The sequence below is a fragment of the Ostrea edulis genome, chromosome 2, assembly GCF_947568905.1.
Source record: "Ostrea edulis chromosome 2, xbOstEdul1.1, whole genome shotgun sequence".
Classification (NCBI taxonomy): Eukaryota; Metazoa; Mollusca; class Bivalvia; order Ostreida; family Ostreidae; genus Ostrea; species Ostrea edulis.
In genome coordinates this window covers 85,848,047-85,871,874 of record NC_079165.1, presented here as the reverse complement: position 1 = coordinate 85,871,874, position 23,828 = coordinate 85,848,047, and the positions used below count along the sequence as shown (strand labels likewise).

Genomic DNA, 23,828 nt, shown 5'->3' with positions numbered 1-23,828 from the left:
ATTTCGTGTATTTCGATCTCGATCAATGTTTAGGTTCAAGGACAGGACATATGCTCGTATTGTGGAGCGTAGCATAACGCCCTCTGGTGAAAGATTGGGCATATGCTGTGCGATATTTTACACAAATAATAGACCCTAGTGTGTGGTTTTTCCTAAATTCATTCACAATATCTTGGGGGGGGTTGGGGGTTAGAAAATGATAATTATTGTATTAGGACTCTTTGGAAATAATAAATATTCTGACCATGATCAGGGGCGGATACAGGAATTGCGGTTTTGGTGGGGGTCCTGGTGGGGGTCCTGGATTTTACAGATTTTATGGGGCTTGAAATATTTCTCCCATTTAGTCATTTGTACTATTTTCTATCATTTTAATATTAGGTGAAATTAATAATGGGGAAAAAAAATTAAGTTCTCCCAAGAAAGTAATCAAGAAATCAAAAGATTTTGTCATTTATTTCTCCTGGAGTGGAAGAAATTATTGTTTCTTTTATCGTTTAACATATTTTTCCAAAACAAGATACCACGATTTACCTTAAATTTGAAAAATTTAGGGGGGGGGGGGGCGCTGGCTGCGAACCCCTCTAAATCCGCCACTGAATTGATCATAACAGATTCATCTAATATTTCAAGTGACATTTATAAAAAGTTTTTATGTGAGATTTGTGTATTCCATTGAAGTAAAGTTAGATATTTTGTGAAACATGTAGTTTTATAAGCTTATTTGTCAAACCATAGACATATAACGTTATATGTCTATGGTCAAACTAAGTGAATGGATCAGAAAAAGAAGTGATGCTATAAAATTGCAAAATTCCTTCTAGTTTATTATTCATGTGTTGGTTTAATACTGATATTGTCTATTTACTTTTGTATACACCCGATTTGCAAATCATATGTACTTGTTTCCCCATATGCAGTTTGTAGCTAGCCTAATATTTTCTAAAAATTCTTTCTTCTTTGCTGAACATTGTATAGATAAATAAAAACATTCGATATGCGATACTTACGTATTGCGAACAAAGAAAATAATATTGATAAGTCTTTACCTCGTGTAAATTTTATTGATTTATTTATTTATCTCTTCATTTTACACCAGGATCCAGTTATAGAGACAACTCTATCCACTTTTTGTAAATCCCGCCATTAATACTTCCAAATCAAGCATTTCAGTGACGCGGATTTCATGTCATGTGATTAAAAATGTCTACTTCGTCGTCGTTTAACCAAAGGATTAACGATTTGGAAAGACGATTAAAGGTTGAAAACAAATCAAGAGATCATGACAGACAACGACACTTAGTTCCCAATAATGAATTGGTATTTTCCAGACCATTAAAACTTGATTCTGGACATTCAAGTCCCCGCAAACCCAGGGCGTGTAAGTTTGTTATTGTCGTTTGTCATAATACAGGGTTGTTTTCAGTTTTATTGTGTAAAAAGTTTGTAGTGTATGGTATTTTGAAGACAAAGACGAAAATGAATATTCAATGCATGATGTGTCTTAGTGGAGATGAGAGGGTGTAAAGAAAGGAAAATACCGATTCATCCAGGCTTATTAAAGGCTTGTTTTGGACAAGTTGCATTTAGCAGGTTGGGAACACTTTCCCTATAGCGAGATATTCTCGCTAAAACGCGATTATCCCTCTCTAGCGAGATTAAATATATCCCGTACAACCGAGAAAAACACCCGTGGAGTGCATCTCTTCGTGTTTCACGTGAAAAGAAGAAAAAGTGAAATACCTGATACTTCTGCAAATATATCAATCAAAACAAAAACACTCATGATGTGTATTGGATTTCAGACTGCTTCCCTCTTTTACAGCAACTTTGATATGCAATTTCTAGACTATGTTGTCAATTTTATAGAAACAATTTGCATCATGTTGAGTATGTGTCGCACTTATTCAGCGTTGCCCGAAATTTGCCATTATTTTCAATAAAGACGCCAAAACACCTGTTTATGGTAATGTTTACACTCTCGCTAAAGAGGGATAATCACATATTAGCAAGAATATCTCATTATAGGGGAAGTGTTCCCAACCTGTTACGATATATCTAATCTTCAGAGGAATTTGGAAACATTTGGGGGGAAATGACCATAAGTATCAGAAGCAATTGACATAATTGTTTAAACAAGCTAGTTTGAATATAGTTTTACACATGCATTATTGAGAGATGACTTGATTATACTGCTTTGTGAATTACATTGCTAGGAACTTTACAAATATTATAATATATTCTGTGCAAATCCAAATGTAATTTTTAGTTGTTTAAATCACAACAAACTTAAAGATGTTCATGAGTAAATACAATGAATGCTACAGATGTATTTTGCATGTGCATGAATTTATTGTATGTTTCATTTAAACTTTTGATATCATTTTGACAAATGGAATGCAAAGTTTTGAATTGATAGTTATCAGATTGGAATAATGATCAGACCCAATTCTATGTTTTACGCATGTTTTAGGTTTAAATGATGGCAATCCACAAAGTGTCTTTCAAAGAGGCACATCAGAGAGTCTAGAGCATGATAGAGGGAGTGTCAACGCCAACATGTGTATTGAAATTAAGATATTGATATTATATATACACTAATCATTTCATAACAACTTCAAGTACATGTATCAAATACTCACTAACCAGTCAATTGTTCTGACAAAAGACAAAAAACACTTAAACCATTTTTTGCGTCACCTGCAGTTTTGTTGGGTTTTTTTTTTTAAGATTGCCAAAATAAAATATATATGTGTTTCCTATTTCACTCAACCTTAAAGTGGTTAGGTAGGTTTATTTCACCAAAACATTTTATTTGAAATCTTAGTTTCCGGCGCTTTGAATACAGGTTTAAATAACTTTTCAAATATTTGGAAGATCAATAGTACTCAAAATTTAAATCAGAGAAACTCGAATACAAAAAGGAAAAAAAATACTGGATTGAAAGTTTTATTTACGTGTTTATATATTGTCACTAGAAAATTTAAGTTCAGCAGCAAAAACGTAGTTAGGGTCGGAAAACTGGAAACACACATATTTTATTTATGATTGTATCTTTGTTGATGGTGTTTTTGGGGTAGTTATTTAGTACTGTGAGAAATGCACTTGAAGTACTGGTACTAACTTTCACTAACAGATTATTCTGGTATGCTTTCCTTGTAATCTTGGTTTATGTTAATTTGAATGTGTAGAAAACAATTTTTGTGAAAAAGAATTTGCAATTTAATTTTCAAAATCAATGAACATGATGCAGTTGCAAAATATCAGAATGCATACTTTTAAGATTTTAATGTATTTTTCTAAAATGAAAAGGTAAGCTTGTTAAATCTTTTATAGGTAAAGATTTGTTGCTATTTTAATATGTGGTTGCAGAATTTTATTTATTTATTTGTTATTGGTAGTTGGCGGAGATTTTCCTGCAACATCAAGGTCAAGCTCAGCGCCCTCCTCTGGTCGTCGCAGACCAGGGGGGATAAGTCTAGAGTCTGGAGGCAGAATGAGACAACCAGACAGGTAAGGAATGTAGGAAGTAGTTATTTAAGTCCTTTCTGTAAGGTTCTCTTTTTTGTTTGTCTTTCTAATATGTATATACGGTGTGTCCATTGAACGAAACAAAGCATGAAATGGGTCATTGGCAAGCCAAGTGATAATTATTTATATAACAATTAAGTATGGTAAATATTAGAACTAGAAATAACCATTTACTTGAAAATATTCATTGTCCATTGTCTATAAAAAAATTCCCCTGTTCTAGATACCCAGTAACATCCAAATATTAAAGGGGGGGGGGGGAATTCATGAGAATTACATGATCCACATATTTATTTAACGCAGGGAATATAACACCAGCCTACATAAACAGTGAATTGTGGCGTCACTTTTAGCTTCTCTGTTTTATTTTTCAAACCAAACATTTATCAAACAAAAAAATACATCCCGTTTGTAATTTAAAGACAACTGAAAATAAACAAATTTAACAGTGCAGTGTGACATCACTTTTAGCTTCAAGGTGGAGAGGTCACACCCTGATTTCGATTCCAGTATGGGAAGTTAAGATCTTGAGCCCAGATCCATGGTAGGGAGATTTGAAGTTGTACATTAGGGATATATTAGAAACTATATGATAAAATTCATTGAAAATATTCTAAAGAATCACATGAAAACAATTTGTAAAATCCTCTTCAGATACCATGAAGTCCGGGGGCTTTGAATGGGATAGGAATTTCAGTTTTTATGTAGGAATATCAGGTGTTAAAAATTCTTATAGCCCGAAGTCTGAGACTAGCAAATTCATTATTTGGACTCTGCAATTAGAAATGCCAGAAATCCGAGGGACTTGCCTGTTATTGTATTTATAAATAATTGATGAACAAAAATAAAACTGATTGCATTTTAGAATATTTACATTTGCCAATGCACTTCCTTATATGACAGTACTAATGAAATTGATGTTAAATTTCATGTGACATGAATTTGGTCATGTGATCAGTTTGTTCTTGCGTATGAATACAATCACCGCTTCAAAAGTCAGTTCCTGTATTTTCACCTGGCTTCTTGCTTATGTAATGCAGTGGGGGATTTAGACACACACACACACACCACCCTCCCCCCCCCCCCCCCCCCCTCGCCACAAATTTAAATAATAGAAATAGTGTGCGTAAAATTCCAGATTGGCACCCAAAATGGCTAAGCATTTTGGCTAATACTTGACTTTCACACACACCCTTTCGTAAACCCTGGATCCGCCACTGCAATGACATCATAACAGAAATAAACGCAGCAGGATATTTATACAGTTTATTTTGTAAAAAACAAAAATTTCATCAATTTATAAGAGAAACATTAAACATATATCGTTCTGTTGTTTCATTTTATACAGTTTTAAATACCGTCTGCAACTTCTGCATGGCGAATTTATAAAATAAAGTTCTATGATATTGGAAGCGAAAACATATAGGCAGAGTTGTAAGCCTACATGTATTTACTTCATGATGATAAGTTAACCTGTTGTTTCCTGGCGACTTGCATCACGGCTATGACTCGGCATGATTATAAGTGAGGCTGGTTTCGAGGCTCGAAAATTTTACATGTTCATGTCAGGGTACATCTGTACCAGTGTGAGTCTTCATTAAAATCCTACAACAGAAATCTCTCAAGTGAACAAAAACTCCGTCAGTTCATTTTTATTTTATTTTACACACACTGAAGGTAAATAAAAGACGCAACCTACCTGCACTTGGTCTAAATTTGTCCTACTGTCTTGAATTGTCTCCTGCATGGCTACAACCGCGAGTCCTAACAATGAACATACCGTTGTTTCTTTCCAAAAACCTGACTAAGAGCTTAACGTTAACTTGACCCATCATATCCACCATCAATTCTCTCAGATCCTTTGAATTTCTGTCGAAATCTGTGATCAACAATTGCGTTTTCAACTTAGTAAGCTAGACCGACGCTGATCGCGACCAAATCACATCACTGATGTAGTTTACTCCGCTCTTCTTGTCATTTCAGTTAACTTTACGCTCTAAATTACCTTTATTTTTACACATGTTTCGTCTTTTTTGAACATTTTCAATTAAATATATATATCATATATTCTCTTTGATATTGTTCCTAATTTTTTAGGTCACCTGAATTCATTCAGGTGACCTATTGCTATCTGTTTTTGTCCGTCGTCGTTCGTCGTGCGTTAACATTTGAACATTTTCAGCTTCTTCTCTGAAACCCCTGAACCAATTTCAACCAATTTTGGCATATAGCATCTGTGGGTGAAGGGGAACAAAAATTGTGAAATTCGTGGTCCCTGCCCCCCTGGGGCCTGAGGGGTGGGGCAAAAACCATCAAAATGAGTGTAATTTTAAAAAATCTTCTTCTTTACTCCTGGACATCAAGAAGCCAAACTGTGGGCATAATTATAATGAGCATTGAGCCCTCTACCAAAATTGTGAAATTCATGGCCCCTGGGGCAGGGGTTCTTGTGTTAGGGTGGGGCTCTATTGGTCATATAGTGAAAATGTAGAAATTCTTTGAAAATCTTCTCTGTCTCTGGGTATTAAGTAGACAAACTAATAGCATGGTAATGATGAGCAAGGATGCCTCTTTATACCCCCCGCAACAAGTTGTGGGGGGATATACTGGAATCGAGTTGTCCGTCTGTCCGTCCGTCCGTCTGTAGCCGCAATGGTTTCCGGGCTCTAAAGCATTATCCTTTCCATCTACCGTCACCATATCATACATATGAACTACCCATGGGATGAAGATGTTCCCTATCGATTTTGGGGTCAAAAGGTCAAAGGTCAAGCACACTGGACATTGAAGTAGCAATATGGTTTCCAGGCTCTAAAGTGTTATCCTTTCCACCTACAGTCACCATATCATACATATGGACTACCCATGGGATGAAGATGTTCCCTATCGATTTTAGGGTCAAAAGCTCAAAGGTCAAGCGCACTGGACATTGAAGTAGCAATATGGTTTCCGGGCTCTAAAGCATTATCCTTTCCACCTACAGTCACCATATCAAACATATGGACTACCCATGGGATGAAGATGTTCCCTATCAATTTTGGGGTCAAAAGGTCAAAGGTCAAGCGCACTGGACATTGAAGTAGCAATATGGTTTCCGGGCTCTAAAGCGTTATCCTTTCCACCTACAGTTACCATATCATATATATGGACTACTAATGGGATGAAGATGATCCCTATCGATTTTGGGGTCAAAAGGTCAAAGGTCATGCGCTCTGGACATCAAAGTAGCAACACTCAGAAATGAGGTAGTTTATACCTATTACCAACACCCTTTGGGAGATTGAGGTAAGCGGGGGGTATTCTTAGTGAGCATAGCTCACAGTACCTCTTGTTAAAATTTGTGAAATTCATGGCCCCTGGATCAGGGGTTCTGGTGCTAGGGTGGGGCTCTATAAGTCATATAGTGAAAATGCATTATTTCTTTGAAAATCTTCTTCTCTGTCCTTGGGTATTAAGTAGACAAACCAATAGCATGGTTATGATGAGCAAGGATGCCTCTTTCAAAATTGTGAAATTCATGGCCCCTGGGTCAGGGGTTCTGGTATTAGGGTGGGGCCCTATTGATCATATAGTGAAAATGCATTTTATTTCTTTGAAAATCTTCTCCTCTGCTGCTGGGTATTAAGTAATACTATGATAATGATGATCAAGGATGCTTCTTTCAAAACTGAAATTTATGGCCCCTGGGTCAGGGGTTCTGGTGCAAAGGCGGGGCTGACCACATAGCTATTCAATGTTTCTTCCATCCAAAAGTAAAATTCTTATATTTAAACACAAACCTAATTCAAACATTGGAAGGTTGTTACATGATACTCAGGTGACCTATAAGGCCCCTGGGCCTCTTGTTATTCGATAAAACTCTTACGAACTATATTTTGTGTTCTACGATCGTTATTTTCGTCATCTGCTACATAATCATAGAAGCTCGGTAAGAACACAAATCATAGAAAATATAAATATAAGAAATAAAATATCATTTTTGAATGTTATTGGGATATGACATGAAGTTGGTACGTGATCAAATCTACTATAACGCTTCGGGCGTTATAGGATTTGATCACGTGACCAACTTCATGTCATATCCCAACAACATTCAAAAATGATATCTTATTTCTTAAATAAAATGTTATAATTATATATTTTTTTGTTTTCTTTCATGCAACCCGTCAAGATAGATTGCTGAAGACACCATTTCAAATAAATAGACTAAAATTTAAAATTTAAATTCTGGTTTTTATTTAGCCATCTGATGATGTAATATAAAAACCAGGCCCTTCAGAGTTCACATTAAGGATATTGTGATTTACATTACCATTGATCATGATCAAAAAATAAAATAGTCATTATGAAATGACTATTTTTAAGAGCAATTAAAGTACAAAGAAAGCAAGAACAGAGGAAATTTTGTTTTAATAATCATTTTGTGTGAATTTTACTTATAAAATGTAAAAGTTTTGTGAAAAGCAGTAACCCAGATATTGTTTCAGTTTTTTTATTTTTAGCCACAGAATTGTGAATTCATTTCCCAGACGAGATTTTTATCTGCATGCAGTACTCGGACATTATTTGTTTAATGTCATTACAATCTCAAAATTCTGGCAACCATATTGAAAAAAATAATTTCATTTGAATAATCCACCCAAATTGAAAGCAAAGTTTGTTGTTTTTTCTTACTCAGGTGGAAATAAACTCAATGGGGGAAAGTTTCCCAGCAGTATAAATAAATTATCTATCAAGCTCACAAGTCACTGAAAACACATTTTTTCCATCAAGTTTTCCAGGACTAGTTTCTATCATTTCAGTCATTCGTGTAGGTTAGATTCTGTGAAAAACTGTGAAAACTAAAGACTTAGCTTTCGAGTACCATTTTGTGATGTTTTATTAAAAAAAAAAAATGTATTATACCTGAGACATTATATACTGTGTGTGCGTGTGTGTATTTCATTATTATTATTATTTTAATACGCCCTGAAACTGATGTTTATTCTTATCTAGCATATTTATGGTACATGTATCTTGTGTTTTCATGTTTTATATGTACAATGAGGATAGGTACAGCTTTTAATGTTTTATTTATTTTCTATGTATTATGTGTATAACATTCTCTTGTAAGGTATATATGCATTGTAAAGCACCTTTGAGCGTACATAGTGTATGAAAAGGGTGCTATATAAATATGGTATTATTATTATTATTATTATTATTTCCCGTTTTACCCCCAGGCTACAGAATCACAACTTGCGTGACCAGGTGTGTGCAGTGAAGTGATGCACACATACCCAGTTCCCCTGCACTGAATAAACAATAGGTTATAATTAAGGTTGTAATCACTAAAAACAATTATGCACATTTTGTAGATCTTATTTGTGGCCTATTTTAAAACTGACTTTTCACTACTTCATAAATTTTTATGGTAATTTTGGGAGAGGAAAAAATGCCATTTCAAAGCCCAGCTAAAGTCCAAGAATGGTCAAGGTTAAAGCTGTATGAATGGTAAAGGTGATGAGGTTAAATTAAGGCTAAAGGTCAAATTTTCCACTGCCTAGGGCATAGCGTTTCCACAAGTACTTCTCATCTGATCTACGGACTCCATATGTGTCTGATATGTAAGTGGATTGATTGATTAGTTTGGGTTTAATGCCATTTTGGCAATATTTCAGCCATTTTACTGCAGCTGGTCAGAATAAGACAGAAAGTAATGTAAAGTCACAAGATATATATAGGGTCACAAAGTGCTATAATAGGGTCACAACGTGATATAATAGGGTCACAAAGTGATAGAGGTTTGCAAAGTGATGTAAGGTCACACAGTGATACATGGTCACGAAGTGGTATAGGGTCACAAAATGATATACGGTCACAAAGTGGTATAGGGTCACAAAGTGATATAGAGTCGCAAGGTGATATAGTGATCACAAAGTGATATAGGATCACAATGTGATTCAGGGTCACAGTGATTGGTTGGTTATTACAAAGAGATAATGACTGACTTTTTGATACAGTTACTTACATATCTTTTGCCCTAAACATTTTTCATAATATACAATACAAATGTATATGATGGTTAAACAGAGATCTATGCATCAGTATTTTGAGTTTGCAGGGTCATGCTCACAATGACTTTTTATAGAATAGAATAAAATATACTGGGCTCTGGGTCACTAATCAGTTTATATATGCTACTGTGGAATGTGAATCATTCTAAATAAAAACATTTGTTAAAGTTCTACATGTACAAACTTGTATTGCAGTGCTGAGATAGAGCAGAAGTACAAGGAGATTATGAAAATGACAGGAATATTAACTCTGAACAATCAGGTAAAAAAATCTACAGCTCAGTTGTACATGGTCTAGCACTGCGTTTCTGTAGTACATGCCGATTTCCTATCATCTGATTTATACGGTGTGTTTATTTTGAAATGTGATTGTATTTGGTATATCTCTTCTTTTGCAGAAATACAACACAGATATTAACGAGATGGAACCTTTGGGTGAGCTTGGACACGGCACATGTGGTCAGGTCATTAAAATGAGACACAAGTCAACTAATCATCTCATGGCTGTCAAGGTGAGCTTTGTCAGCTGATACATTGACAGGGGGAGGGGGCATTAATGGAAACGGTTCCTAACTCTTTATTAAAATTTAACAACTGTTAACACATAAAACTACTGACATCTCATGATTTTCATCGTGATAAGAATCTCAGAAGTAGTTTCGCCATATCTTACAAAGTTTGAAGATAGAATACATAGTAAATGAGAATTAAGTACAAAGATCAGAGGCGTTTTGTTTTTCATCTGTTTGCCTGTCTGTCCTTCCAATTTAACCACATGTTCATTACTTTATAACCAGGCCTGGAGGTTTTAAAACCTTTAGCATAGTCATACTCAAACTCAGCCATGTTTGTTTTGAGAACAACTCTGAGCAAGCTCCGAAACATACTTGAAAAATCTTGAGCATGTACTCAATTTTAGTATGAGAATGATTGTATGAAAGTTTTATAACCTTCACATTTGAGTATGAGAATGATTAAGAGTACAATGAGTGTGAAAATGTGCTCAGAAAGGTTTTATAATTTCCTGGCCAGAGTCTTGACAGATAACAGTCATTTTTTCAGTCCAATCGGCCACGATTGGACTTGACTATGGTCTCTGGGTAGAGTGTTTCACAAACATCTCTTATCTAACTTTAACTTTTCTGTACACAGCAAATGAGAAGATCTGGAAACAAGGAAGAAAACAAGAGAATTATAATGGATCTCGATGTTGTGTTGAAATGCCACGATTATCCCTACATTGTGCAGTGCATTGGGACATTCATCACACCAGTATGTTTTCCCGTTTATTTTTATGAAAGTAATTGAAGAGAACATTTGAATGAAATCAAATGTTTTTAGTAATTAAAAAATATTATAGGTGATAATTAAGATGTCACAAATTACAGCATTCTCTTGGATTTTTTCAGTTGGACCTTGAATTTTGTAAAAGAAATTATCATCATAGCTATATTTGGTGATTTTCATTACTTAATATTCTTTAGAGTTACAAGCTAATTCATTACTGTTTTTGGATTTGTAAAGGGAATTTGATACCTAACAATGAAAAGCCTGTAATTTCCTCCTGAAAACATTGTCCCCGATTCTTTAAAATTGTCATTGCAATGTTTTGTGTAAACTTTAGCTACATATTTCATTAAACGTTTTTAATTACAGGAGTCTGTAGATAACAGAGATGATAATTGAGATGTGAATTTCTTTTCAGAGTGAAGTATGGATATGCATGGAATTAATGTCTACGTGTCTTGATAAGTTACTCAAGAGAACTCGATTACCCATTCCAGAGAAAATTCTAGGAAAGATGGCTGTAGCAGTAAGTTTGACACAAGGCAACAGAATTTGCTGCCGTCAATATATAGATACAAGGATATCAACTTTTTAAGAGGAGTTATTGCTGTTTTGATTTAAAAGACCTTTAGCAACTCGGAGATTTGCTTGAATTATAAAATAGCCTGTTTTGAAGCAGTTTGACACACAAATTTATTTTTATTCCCCACACAACGAAGTTGCGGAGGGTATAATGTTTTTGACCCATCCATCAGTCCCTTTCTTGTCAGCGTAACTCCTCTGAGACCGCTCAACAGAATTTTTTGAAACTTTGTAGTTAATAAGGACACACTGTAGATCTGCATATTCCCAGGAAATTCTGACTCAGTAATTTTTCTTAAGAGTTATGCCCCTTTTGAGCTTAGAATTTCGAGCCCACCTGTCCTGTTCTTGTCAGTGCAACTCCTCTAAGACCACTCTACAGAATTTCGTGAAACTTTGTGGTTAATAAAGACACAATGTGTAGATGTGCATATTCCCAGGAAATCCTTATTCCAAAATATTCCTGGGTGTTATGTCCCTTTTGAACTTGATATATTTCGAGCCCATCTGTCCTGTTCTTGCAGTAATGCATAGAATTACCATTCATTATGTGAGGCATTGTCAAGCACTGTTGGAGCAGGGGTATGTGAGCTTGCTCACTTTTGCTTTCTTTCATTACTATCGTTTGATTGAATTAGTTTAGTAACCTTTAGATTTTCACCTGAACGATTTTACTGACTGTTTGATTGTGACAGGCACTGAGATGGTAAAAAACCACAATATTTCTCCCCACAGTGGCCACTGGTTGTCATGTATGCTGAGTGGAGTCAATTTTATAAGTCAACAAGAACCATTAAAGTACCCAAAAGTTTACCCAAGCTGAATTCATTTAAAACACATCATTTTATTGTTCCCGTTTGGGAAAACGTAGAGAGCCATTTCATCCCCTTGGTCTTCATAATCCATTTCTTTTTCACCAAGCTAATTTACACCCAATACAAGGGAATAACCTGCTCAGTGTTGTCTTTCATACAATAAGCTGTGATTCTGTAAGTTGCTTCACTTAAGTCAAGGTCATTAACCCAGTTATCCACGGGCCTTCGTGAGGATCTACATAGTTGCCTAGGATCAATAAAAACTTTAAGGACATACATGACATTTCTCAGTAATATATCATTTTCGTGACATTTCATGTATAGTTCACGTGCATTATACATGTATCTCTTTAGCTATATTACAATGTCTGTGTCAAAGTTAGCATAATTTGATAGTTCCTGGTTGTTGCAAGTAAAAATGTAAAGTCAGCTCTTGTGTGTTAATGTTAGTTGTGTAAATGAACATTTACACTGTAGCAAAGAAGGAGTTAAAAATCTTTGAAACAATCGAACTTGGGACCTTTGCATTACTAGTGATCTAACCACTGAGCTACCCAGGCCGATATACAATATTACTACTACATTAAAGTTAAACTTATTTTTGAAATCAGACAAGAACTCTTCATATCAAGGAGATGAAAAAATGATTTCTGGGGAAATGTCGAAAACAACACATAAGTCTTTAAAACAGATGATTTGGTTTGTGAATACATGCAATGTACTTTGCAGATTGTAAGGGCACTTGATTATCTAAAGGAAAAGCATGGAGTGATACACAGAGGTACGTGCTCTCGTAATCTACCAAGATCTCCACAATTCTCATATCTCTCTGAGTATAATACGTAGTTATCATTAATATACAAATTGTATTACAACAGATGTGAAGCCCTCTAACATCTTGTTGGATCAAAATGGAATTGTCAAGCTGTGTGACTTTGGAATAAGTGGGCGGCTAGTCGACTCGAAGGCAAAGACTCGAAGTGCCGGCTGTGCTGCTTATATGGCAGTGAGTGAAATTAACAAAGCAGCCAATATTTTCAAAAATTCTTAAACGATTCATTATGCTGTACTTACATGTATACATTTTATTTTGAACCTTTAGAAATGGATATAAGAATCATGAAATGATTGAAACAATTTTGTCCAACAAAACCTGGTCTAGTGTGTCAATTACACCTATAATTGAATTTGTAGCCCGAGAGAATAGACCCCCCAGACCCCCAGCGACCTGATTATGACATCAGAGCTGATGTGTGGAGTCTAGGAATTACACTGGTGAGTCAGTAAGATTCTTAAATTGGAGAAAGAAGAGGTTGGAACTTCATATGACAGAGTCAGGGATACAATTGTGTTGACAGAAAAATAACAAGTTCATATATTTCTCAGAGATTTACTAATCACTTTAAAATATTTACATTTCCAATGTTTTTGTCTTCAATATCTCAATTGAAATGTTAGCCGTTTTCCTCATTAATTGTGAACGATGTGCGTTTAAGTCGTGATTTATATTTTAACTACTGAGAATATTCCAACAGGAATGGAAGTAAGATTTAAAAATAAAAAATAAATTTCAATTTTTGAAAACACATGAAGGTTTGAGCAGCGACACTTCCCACCAGCATATTTTTCATGAAGCGGTAACAGGCTTCGTGATGTATGCTGGTGTAAAGTGCACAGTTTATGCCCTCGTTTACTGTATTTTCAAAAGTGAAATTTACTTCTTAAAATCCTGGGACACCATGTTTAGAGTTTAAAGTGGTGATATGTTCAATCTCTTGATGGCACTACTGCTTATATTGCAGGTTGAGCTTGCCACAGGGGAGTTTCCTTACAAGGACTGTAAGACGGATTTTGAGGTCTTAACCAAAGTTTTGCAGGATGACCCTCCTTTGTTGACTCCAGGCCCCATGTACTCACATGAATTGTGTTCTTTTATCAGAGATTGGTAAGTCGATTTAGCAGGCCGTCATTTTCCTTAACATATATGTACAAGTACACTGGTTCTCTCCATGCCAAGAGGAGCATAAGGACACTTTTTTACCCACAACATTCTGATAAATAAATATTGATTCAGATGCCAGTTAACATAATTTTTCACCCATTTCTTTCCAGTCTAACAAAAGATTATAAAAAACGTCCAAAGTACAGAAAGCTTCTTGTGAGTATGACTTCTTGTGTCAATTGCTGTTGTCATGATTTTTAATGTTTGGTGATATTAAAATGGTAACATTCTGATGTTTAACAGGAACATCCCTTCATTAAGAAATACGAGATGGAAAATGTGGATGTGGCTCGATGGTTTGGTGATATGTCAGAGATAATGGCGTGTTATAGCTCATGATGAGGTCAGAGAATACTAGGAGTTTTCTCCCTTTGTTGTAATATTTAATATTTAGCAAACAGAGCAACAAAGTATTTGGCAGTTATCCCAGTTGATTGATTAAATAAGAAATTATTAAAAGTAAATGTTTGAAGATTTGTATTCCTTGTATTTAACTATAGTTTTTTGTGTCACTTACTTATATTGGAGAAATAAAATATGATGAAACAACAATTATTACAGATAAAAAAAAATTGTATTTTCCTGGCCAGAACTTTTCACTTGGTTATGCAAATTCATTTGATGTTGGTGTTGTTTGATCTTAACATTGTGAAATGTATTTTTTGTTTCAGTTCAACGAAATAGATTTGATTTTATGACAATATTCACCTGATATGCTGGACATAAGGGAGAATATCGAACCTTGAACATCAGAGACCCGGTTTCCATTGATGTCGATCATTTATCTCCATGACAACATGCAGTGCAAATCCCAGTGGATTTGTGAAGACAAAGCAGTGTGTTTAGCTTTTGTTGCCATGGGTGATGTAACCTTTCATCAGATGACATGTCACTGAGGTGTGTCAGAATTTCCTCTGCTACTTCCAAGTGAGATGAATACAGCAGGACAACACCACACTTTGTAATTTTAACTTAGGGGTACCTGTGTCAGGTGACCTGGCCTTACTGTCTCTAGCTTGTGTCTTTTTTCTGTATTTCCCACAGATTAGTTCGACTTGATTTACAGTTGTTAATGGAGTATTGTTAAGTGTTGAACCGTTATATGTTATGATGAATGAGGCATCCCTGAAGAAATTTTTTTTGTTTGGAATCACGTGGAATCATATGCATAAATATGTTTTGTTTTGTAATTTTTGAAAGAATGATAACATGTCATGTTAAGGTCGATCAATCCTCGTGTGATGTCATAGGTTTTTAAAAATCTTTTTTAAATTAAATTTTGCGCATGATAGAAATTTATCTTTCAGAGGAATTTTATTCACTGGATAAAATAAAAAAAAATCTGGTAAATCATTGATTGTGGAAAAAAGTGTATATTTTCCATAGATTTTAAATCAAATTGTTTATGATTTTAAAAATTTAAAATTTAAATATTTCCTCTACAGTGTCTATTATACATGATTTCCCTAATAGACACAATTGATTTATACATATTTATAAATTAACAGTTTTTTTCTAACGTGTTGATTTGGAAAAAAAATTGTCATTTTAAGAAGTTTTTATCTATTTTTATCATTCTGTTTTACGAAAATGTGTGATTTTTTTTATGTTGACCTATACTTCTGTTTTTGTATATCTGACATCTTAAAAAGGTGGCAACATACACATTTTCTTTGGTTATTAATCAAAGTAAACTACATTGAGTGGAAATTAATACAATTTTTCCACTTTCAACCATTAAAATTAATAAGTCACATGAATGAGGGTGGAGCTACCTTAATGACAGCTTTTTAAAAAAAAGGGGGGGGGTCCATTTAATGATGACTGCTTTTTTTAAAAGGAAAACTTAAAGAATGTTGAAAATTGTTGCCTTTTGTACCAAGACACGCATATAACTTATTCATACCAGCACATTCAGTTTCTGTGCAATTGTTTTTTCACTGGTAGTTACATAATGTACCAAACTGAATATTCTGAGAGGTAACTCTTCCCTACGGTAACTTTTTCCAGAGCTTGCAGCGGTATCACTCCATTTTGACGAACAGGACCAGTCTTAGTAGAGTACAGACTGAATCTCATCAACTTTTTCTCACACAGTTGATACCAGTGCTTATTGTAATATTTATGATGTACAAAAATTGTTATTCTTGCACTTTTGTTGCAATGGATGTATGCTGTCAAAGATAGTATTCATTTTTTATTAAAAGCAATGTAGGTCACCTTTTTAGCAAAGCATTCTTGCACAGCAATGTTGCTCAGAATTTTTTTTTTTTTTTTTTCCTAGTCAAATAACTAAGGATATAAGTATTTGTCTCTTTCCTCTAAATTCCCACAAGTGCTACAATTCTAGAAAAATGATAAATGTGCATGCACAGTCGGGTCATTGTGTGTGTGATGCCCGTCAGTGGTTTACATGAATCTTTAAAACTGAATGTATCAAACTCTTTTGATAGTGCAGTTAATTTCAACAGTTTTCACATGTTCATATAACCTACAAATAATTTGCACCTTAATAATGTCACTAAAGTTCTTCTTTCATTTTTAAATCTCCTTGATAATTGTAAAATCATATTTGTGTGGCACAGGTGCTTGACATTTTAAAGATATTGTTTTTAAAAAAATTGTCTTTCTGTAAACAAATCATTCAGGATATTTTGTTTACAGAAAGACATTTTTTTAACATACATATATTTAAAACGTCAAGCACCTGTGTCACGTGGCACATAAAAGCCCTGATGATTTTAAACTCTGACACAATCGGTTGTAATTGTTAGTAGTGTTTGTGTGTCTGTTGAACAGAGTCCATCATTTTCAGTTTGTACCATCTAGGATTACATAAAAGCAAATAAGTAAGGAATTTTCTGGGAATATAATCTCACCAACACATTGAAATAAGAACTTTTATAGTATGTGATGTTGATTGATTGTGCTGTATTTTTGAGCAGTGACCATTTCTCTGTGAGAGGCTGTGTGATTGTGTTGTTATTGTGTTCAGAAGCTGCCAACAGCTGAGAGAATAAAATATAACAAACTGTGTTTGAAAGTTCAATCCTTCCCTGACCTTGAGGACTAATAAGGTCAGTCTCAAGTTTCTGTGGTGCTAAGTCGACAGGAGTCTTAGACTCCCCCAGGAAGGCACTTTGCAGGTTAACCCCCAGCTGAAGCCAGTACTCATTTACAGTGGGGTTGACTGAGACAGCACAGATGAAGTGCCTTGTAGAAGGACTGCAACATGAATTGTCCACACTGGGATTTGAACCAGCTAACTTCATTTCACTGTGCCTACAGATATTGAATTTGTGTGAATGCATCGAATTGCTGTTGCATAAATTGAAAGAACTTCATTTCTAAGATTTTGACGTGATGACCATTCATAGGGTCAAATTAGTGTTTTATGTGTTTCATAGGGTCAAATTAGTGTTTTATGTATGTTTCATAGGGTCAAATTAGTGTTTATGTATGTTTCATAGGGACAAATTAGTGTTTTGTGTATGTTTCATAGGGTCAAATTAATGTTTTGTGTATGTTTCATAAGGTCAAATTAGTGTTTTATGTATGTTTGAGGGTGTTTTCTCTTTTTTTTTCATACACAAAGTTGGGGGGAAAGAATGAGGGCATAAAAGGTGAAGACAATAAAAAAAAAATTAAGAAATCCCATATATATTAATCTACCATGAATCCATGGTTTTTTTCATTTCTAGCTACAACAAACTTAAGCCTGTTGTCCAGTTTTAGCTGCTCCGGATTCTGGCCTCTTCACAAGCACTTTGGTAGATTTTATCTGCTCCGGATTCTGGCCTCTTGTTCACAAGCACTTTGGTAGATTTTAGCTGCTCCAGATTCTGGCCTCTTGTTCACAAGCACTTTGGTAGATTTTAGCTGCTCCAAATTCAGGCCTTTTTGTTCAGAAGCACTTTGGTCAGTTTTAGTTGCTCCAAACTCGGGCCTTTTGTTCACAAGCACTTTGGTCAGTTTTACCTGCTCTGAACTCGGGCCTTTTGTTCGTGAGCACTTTGGTCAGTTTTAGGGACATTGAATTCAGGTCTCTTTCTTTGTGAGCATTGTAGTCCTAGCTACAACTTTGGACCTCTTGTTTACATGTGCTCTAGTCAGCTTTATCTACTGTTATGGATCAGAATTGCAAAAAAATCAAAAACAGTTCTAAAATTAAACATTCTATTTCAAACAATTCAACAATTTATATTAAAACATACCAATGAAAAGAACAATTTTAATTTACAGTGATCAAAGTTTATAAAGCAGTGTCCTTTATTTATTCTCCACTGAGTTGAAATAACACATAAAAATAAGATAGTGTTGTCAAATTATAAAACACACAAATCATTCGAGTCCAGTCCCCAGTAACATAATGTCCAGCATAAATATATAGACTTTTTAGCTCACCTGAGCCAAAGGCTCAAGTGAGTTTTCTGATCAAAACTTGTCTGCTGGCGTTGTAAACTTTTCACATTCATTTTCTCCTACAGAACCACTGGGTCGATTTCAACCAAACTTGGCCAAAAGCATTCTTGGGTGAAGGGCTTTTAAGTTTGTTCAAATGAAGGGCCATGCCCCCTTCAAAGGGGAGATAATCACAAAAATGCCAAATTAGGGTAGGGTCATTTAACAATCTAATTAAAATTAGATGTAAGATCCGCTCACATACTCGCTACACGTGAGCGGATCTAACATCTAATTTTAATTAGATTGGGTCAATTAAAAATCTTATTCTCAAGAATCTATGAGCCAGAAGAGCTGACACTTACATGAAAGCTTCCTGACCATAGTGCAGATTCAAGTTTGTTCAAATCATGGCCCCCAGGGGTAGGATGGGGCCACAATAGGGGATCAAAGTTTTACATAGAAATATATAGGGAAAATATTTTAAAATCTTCTCAAAAACCAATGAGGCAGAAGAGCTAAGATTTACATGAAAGCTTTCTGACAAAGTGCAGATTCAAGTTTGTTCAAATCAAGGCCCCTGGAAGTAGGTTGGGGCCACAATAGGAGATCAAAGTTTTACATAGAAATATATAGGGAAAATCTTTATAAATCTTCTCAAGAATCAATGAGCCAGAAGAGCTGAGATTTACATGGAAGCTTCCTGACATAGTGCAGATTCAAGTTAGTTCAAATCATGACCCCCGGGAGTAGGTTGGGGCCACAATAGGGGATCAAAATTTTACATAGAAATATATATATAGGGAAAGTCTTTAAAAATCTTCTTCTCAAGAACCATTGGGTCAAAGAAGTTGACATTTACATGAAAACTTTCTAACATAGTGCAGATTCAAGTTTGTAAAAATCATGGCCTCCAGGGGTAGGTTGGGGCCACAATAGGGACTAAGTTTTTACATGCAAATATATATATGGAAAGTCTTCAGATAAGGGCCAACGTGACTCGGGTGAGCGATGTGGCCCATGGGCCTCTTGTTTTCTCCACCACAAAATGTACAGTCTACTAAAACAAATTACTACTGAACCTCCCAAAGTGGAAATCGCATTCAAACGAGGTCATTTGTGATGCATAAAACTTTGGTCCACCAGCGTTCTGGTAAGTTTTAACTACATTGAATTCCGGCATCCTTTTCACGACCGTTGTAGTCCTAGTTACATCAACCTCCAACCTCTTGTACACGAACTCTGGCCTCTTGTTCACGAGCGTTCTGGCTACCCCCGAACTCTGTCTCTTGTTCGCGAGCGTTCTGGCTACCCCCGAACTCTTGCTTCTTGTTCGCGAGCGCTTTTCATAGGCGTAGCTTGGATTCGAATATTACCGAGGCTGGGGGGGGGGGGGGGGGGGGCTGTGCCCCCCAGAAGCTATCGACATTTTAACAACGTAAAAGGTGTTTTTTTTTTTACCGAGGCAGCTGCCTCGGTTGCCTCAATGGAAGCTACGCCACTGGCTTTAAATAGTCTTGTTTTAGCTACTTTGTCGAACGCTTTCGGTAGTTGTATAGCTACTGAGACCCCCCTTCCATGTGCTCAATTCTACCACGGAGACGCAGTGGCGACACCTATACTTGATTAGACATTTTCTATTGATTTAAGTTTTAGATTACAGGGACAAATTGTTTTTCAATTGATTTGTGATTTGAAATACAATTTGGGATTGTATAGGCTAATTTCAAACGTCCCTTGTGCGAAGATGGTTTGGACAAGAAAACTTGCTGAATGATAATAGAAGACATGTAAGATAGTTCAAAAGTCGATAGTCACGAAGACGATACTCGGTAACCCCACCCCCACCCCCATTAATCTTCGATATCGGACCCATGAACTAGCAAATCGTAGATTAAAATATTCGCGAATAAAACTTGGCTTACAGCATATTATCAGTAATTATGTGAAGTCAAATTGCTTCTGTCAGCGTTGTAGCTCGGAGTTCATATATTGGTGTCATGGTACAGAATATTGAATAATGCCAAATGTCTCCGATTTAATCAAGAGTTCTTCCGTCTTCCAGATGGTCGGGTCCGTTTGCACGAGGTTATTCCTGTCGTTTGATAGTCACTTCATTTGGTGGACAACTTTCATTTATCTTCGATGTAATGACTGCTCGCATCTCAAGAGCCAGCACGCACCTGTCCAGTAATTTTATTAATTACACTTGAGCACCAATTTGAATCTTCCCTTAGACATTAAAGACATTCCAGGGACGGGAAATTAAACAATTAGACCAGAATCCTCCCGTATATGGCGGATCGTGAGGCAATCTCTGCGCAAATGCACAAGTCGAGCGTTGTATTATCAATAAACATTTGACCATCTGCACGTTAATTTCTTTTCAACATTTAGTATTTTTTCTGATTTCCCCCATAACATGCGGTGAAACTTAATCAAAGCTGCATGGTTCGCATTTTTTTCTTTGATAAACTTCAATATCATTTTCATGCGAACGGGATGTCCAATAACAAGTTTTGATTTTCACGTAATTGCAAATTTAAACATTTGAAAAAATATTGTAACAATGAATCCAAGAGAAGTGATGCGTATGCATGCAAAAAAAAGAGGGGGGGGGGGGGCTTTTCTTCAGAAGATCATGACTGCTTAGGCAAAATACAGACATATTCACCAGTTATGTACTTTCAATTACAACCTATGCATATTTTTTTTAAATGATTAGTTATGACGGATAGCGCCTCATTGTTCTTTCCCTCCGCCGTCATATTGGTTTGTGGGGGGGGGGGGGTGGGGGGGGCTGTCAATTTCCTAAAAGACATTTACATTAACAAAGATTGTCATGAACATTTATTTGGAGGAATAATTCAAACATGTGAGAAATCTGAAATAAATGGAAAGTGGGGGATATATAAAATAATATTTGAAATTGAAAACTTTTAATCATTATCTTAAGAATTTTGTTAAAAATGCAGCTTTGGTAGAAAGTGTTAATTAAACACCTGCTGGACTCGAACCCACGATCATCAGATCAGCAGACGACACGTTAACCTACAGAGTTAGGCAATTAGATTCAAAATGAACGTATACATACGTTTTGATGACCAAAAAGAAGTCACCCATTATGACGATATCTGTTTAAAACTTCTTTATATTTATAGATATACCAAAACTTGAAATTGAATATTAATGCTTAGAAATATGCAGACTTATATTGAACGTGTGTAGAAACGTAAAGGTGTGTTGGACATAGTCTATAACCATACGCCCCGATACAACTTTGAAAACCTCCCCCGATTTCAATTTCCTGATGATTAATTGGTCCTTTTACAAATTCCCCTGTAGACAGAACGCCATTGTTGATCGTCGACACGGTTTCTGAGATTGGGAAGCGATACAATGTCGGATTACCCTGTTCAAACATAGAATAGCGTTCAATATTATCGACTTTCAGCTATCATAAAAGGATTATCTGTGAAATATGAAGTCAAACTGGGTATTGCCACTAGACCGCTAGATATAAGATTAAAAGCAACCAGAATTATTGGTGATAAAAATTTATTACTAATTATTCTTTCTGATAGTAATCAGTGGTTTTGCAATAGGATAGCCATATTTATGAAATATGAAGGGAAAAAATTCAGATGAATCTAATCAGTCACATTGTGAACGTACACATTGTGTGTTGTATCAGTCTCACTTGAATGAGACCGTAGTGAATCCATGGACAGCCCTACCCATAACAGGCAGTAACTGTGCATACTATTTAGTGTATTAAATTCTAATTCAGTAAATTTTACATTTGACGTCAACCCGCGCGAGTAGTAGGATTTGTTGCAAGCCGACCAAAATAAAAAAGGAAAATGAACAAATAGATAAATAATTAAACAGAAATGATGAAAAAAATTGAAATAACTAAAAGCAAACGAATATCAACTACAAAAACACAAACAAACAAAAAAGAATACGAATAAAAACGAAATTTTAAAAAAAACCAGTAATATGATGAATAGTCTTAGTTTTTTATGATGAAAATAACAGGAAGTTAATTATGAATACACTGAAATTTTAAATTCGTTGGTTTTGTTTTGTTTTTTCCATTCCCTCGATCTTGCATAGCTTTTATAGGTATTTTCAAAATACATGTATACAAAATACAATCAAATGGCTTGGGAGATAAATGAGCTACAAAGATATGCGCGTTCATTGACATTATTCGTTAAAATCGTTACTTATTGTGGCGTCTTCATCAATTTTGAAATTAAAGATCGAGCATTATTTTTTGGTGTAAAGATGACACTGATACGCGAATGAAAGCCCAATAGAATATATAACATTTTTAATTGTACAAAATGTACCTAGTCGTCCAGAACAGCTAAACACTACACCGAATGGCGCAGGTCATGATGCACTACCAAATACCTGTCAATGAATAGCACTCCGTTTTTATGATTAATGGCTGAGGTACCGAATACAATTATTTACACTTTACTTAGTGGGAGGCAAAAAGCCGCACTTCCATTCGGAAATTCGCAGAAAGGATGTGCCGACACGCTCCATTACGTGCCCATGCTATTAAACTGATTAAGCTGTCAAACACCTTTAATTTATTTGAATATTTTTTGAATATGTAACTTTAAAATATGCAAAAACAATATAGTTTGATAATCCCCTTAATATTTTAGTTGTTTCAGATTTAAAAGTATTTCAGTGTAATTCTATTTTTATTATTACCATTATTGGCTGTTGGAGTGGCCGATCTAATGGTGATGATGTTATGGGGAAATGAGAAATCATTTTTTCTTGTTTCGGTAGAATAATTCCTTATTAATTAATAGCATGTATAAAGTATAAATGTTTTGAATGGATGATTTTAAAAATTATAGCTGCACAAGTACAATGTATATATATATATATATATATATATATATATATATATATATATAAAGCACTAAATAATCACAACTAGGTACTGAAAATTTTCGCCCCAGCCCGGGGTCGAACCATCGACGTACGGCACCCACCGCCTAGCAAGATTGTCAAACCAGTGTGTGTGTGTGTGTATATATATATATATATATATATATATATATATATATATATATATATAATATAACTATAATATCACTAAAATAACCAAAGACACGAACAATA

At 35.1% G+C, this 23,828-nt stretch overlaps 1 protein-coding gene across 3 annotated transcripts; it reads left to right on the top strand.

The window, feature by feature from the left end:
• The first annotated feature begins 1,162 nt into the window (after nt 1–1,162).
• LOC125679744 (dual specificity mitogen-activated protein kinase kinase 7-like) lies at nt 1,163–17,309 on the top strand. 3 transcript variants are annotated; one of them, XM_048919203.2, is made up of 14 exons: nt 1,169–1,381; nt 2,474–2,563; nt 3,402–3,513; nt 9,783–9,849; nt 9,986–10,099; nt 10,740–10,859; nt 11,293–11,400; nt 13,001–13,052; nt 13,150–13,277; nt 13,466–13,546; nt 14,074–14,216; nt 14,384–14,429; nt 14,517–14,616; nt 14,945–17,309. In XM_048919203.2, the coding sequence occupies exons 1-13, from the start codon at nt 1,204–1,206 to the stop codon at nt 14,610–14,612; spliced, it is 1,335 nt and encodes a 444-aa protein (XP_048775160.1). In that variant the 5' UTR covers nt 1,169–1,203; the 3' UTR covers nt 14,613–14,616; nt 14,945–17,309. The 3 variants fall into 3 exon arrangements, with proteins under 3 accessions (XP_048775161.1, XP_048775160.1, XP_056011249.1); XM_048919204.2 differs by lacking the exon at nt 2,474–2,563 and having other exon boundaries at nt 1,163–1,381; XM_056155274.1 differs by lacking the exons at nt 2,474–2,563; nt 14,945–17,309 and having other exon boundaries at nt 1,185–1,381; nt 14,517–14,821.
• The last annotated feature ends 6,519 nt before the right edge of the window (nt 17,310–23,828 follow it).

Coding starts and splice junctions, on each gene's coding strand:
- LOC125679744 (XM_048919203.2), top strand. CDS start 1,204: ATGTCTACTTCGTCGTCGTTTAACCAAAGGATTAACGATTTGGAAAGA. Junction 2,564..3,401: donor GAGTGTCAACGCCAACATGT/GTATTGAAATTA, acceptor TGTTATTGGTAG/TTGGCGGAGATTTTCCTGCA. Junction 13,053..13,149: donor GCATGGAGTGATACACAGAG/GTACGTGCTCTC, acceptor GTATTACAACAG/ATGTGAAGCCCTCTAACATC.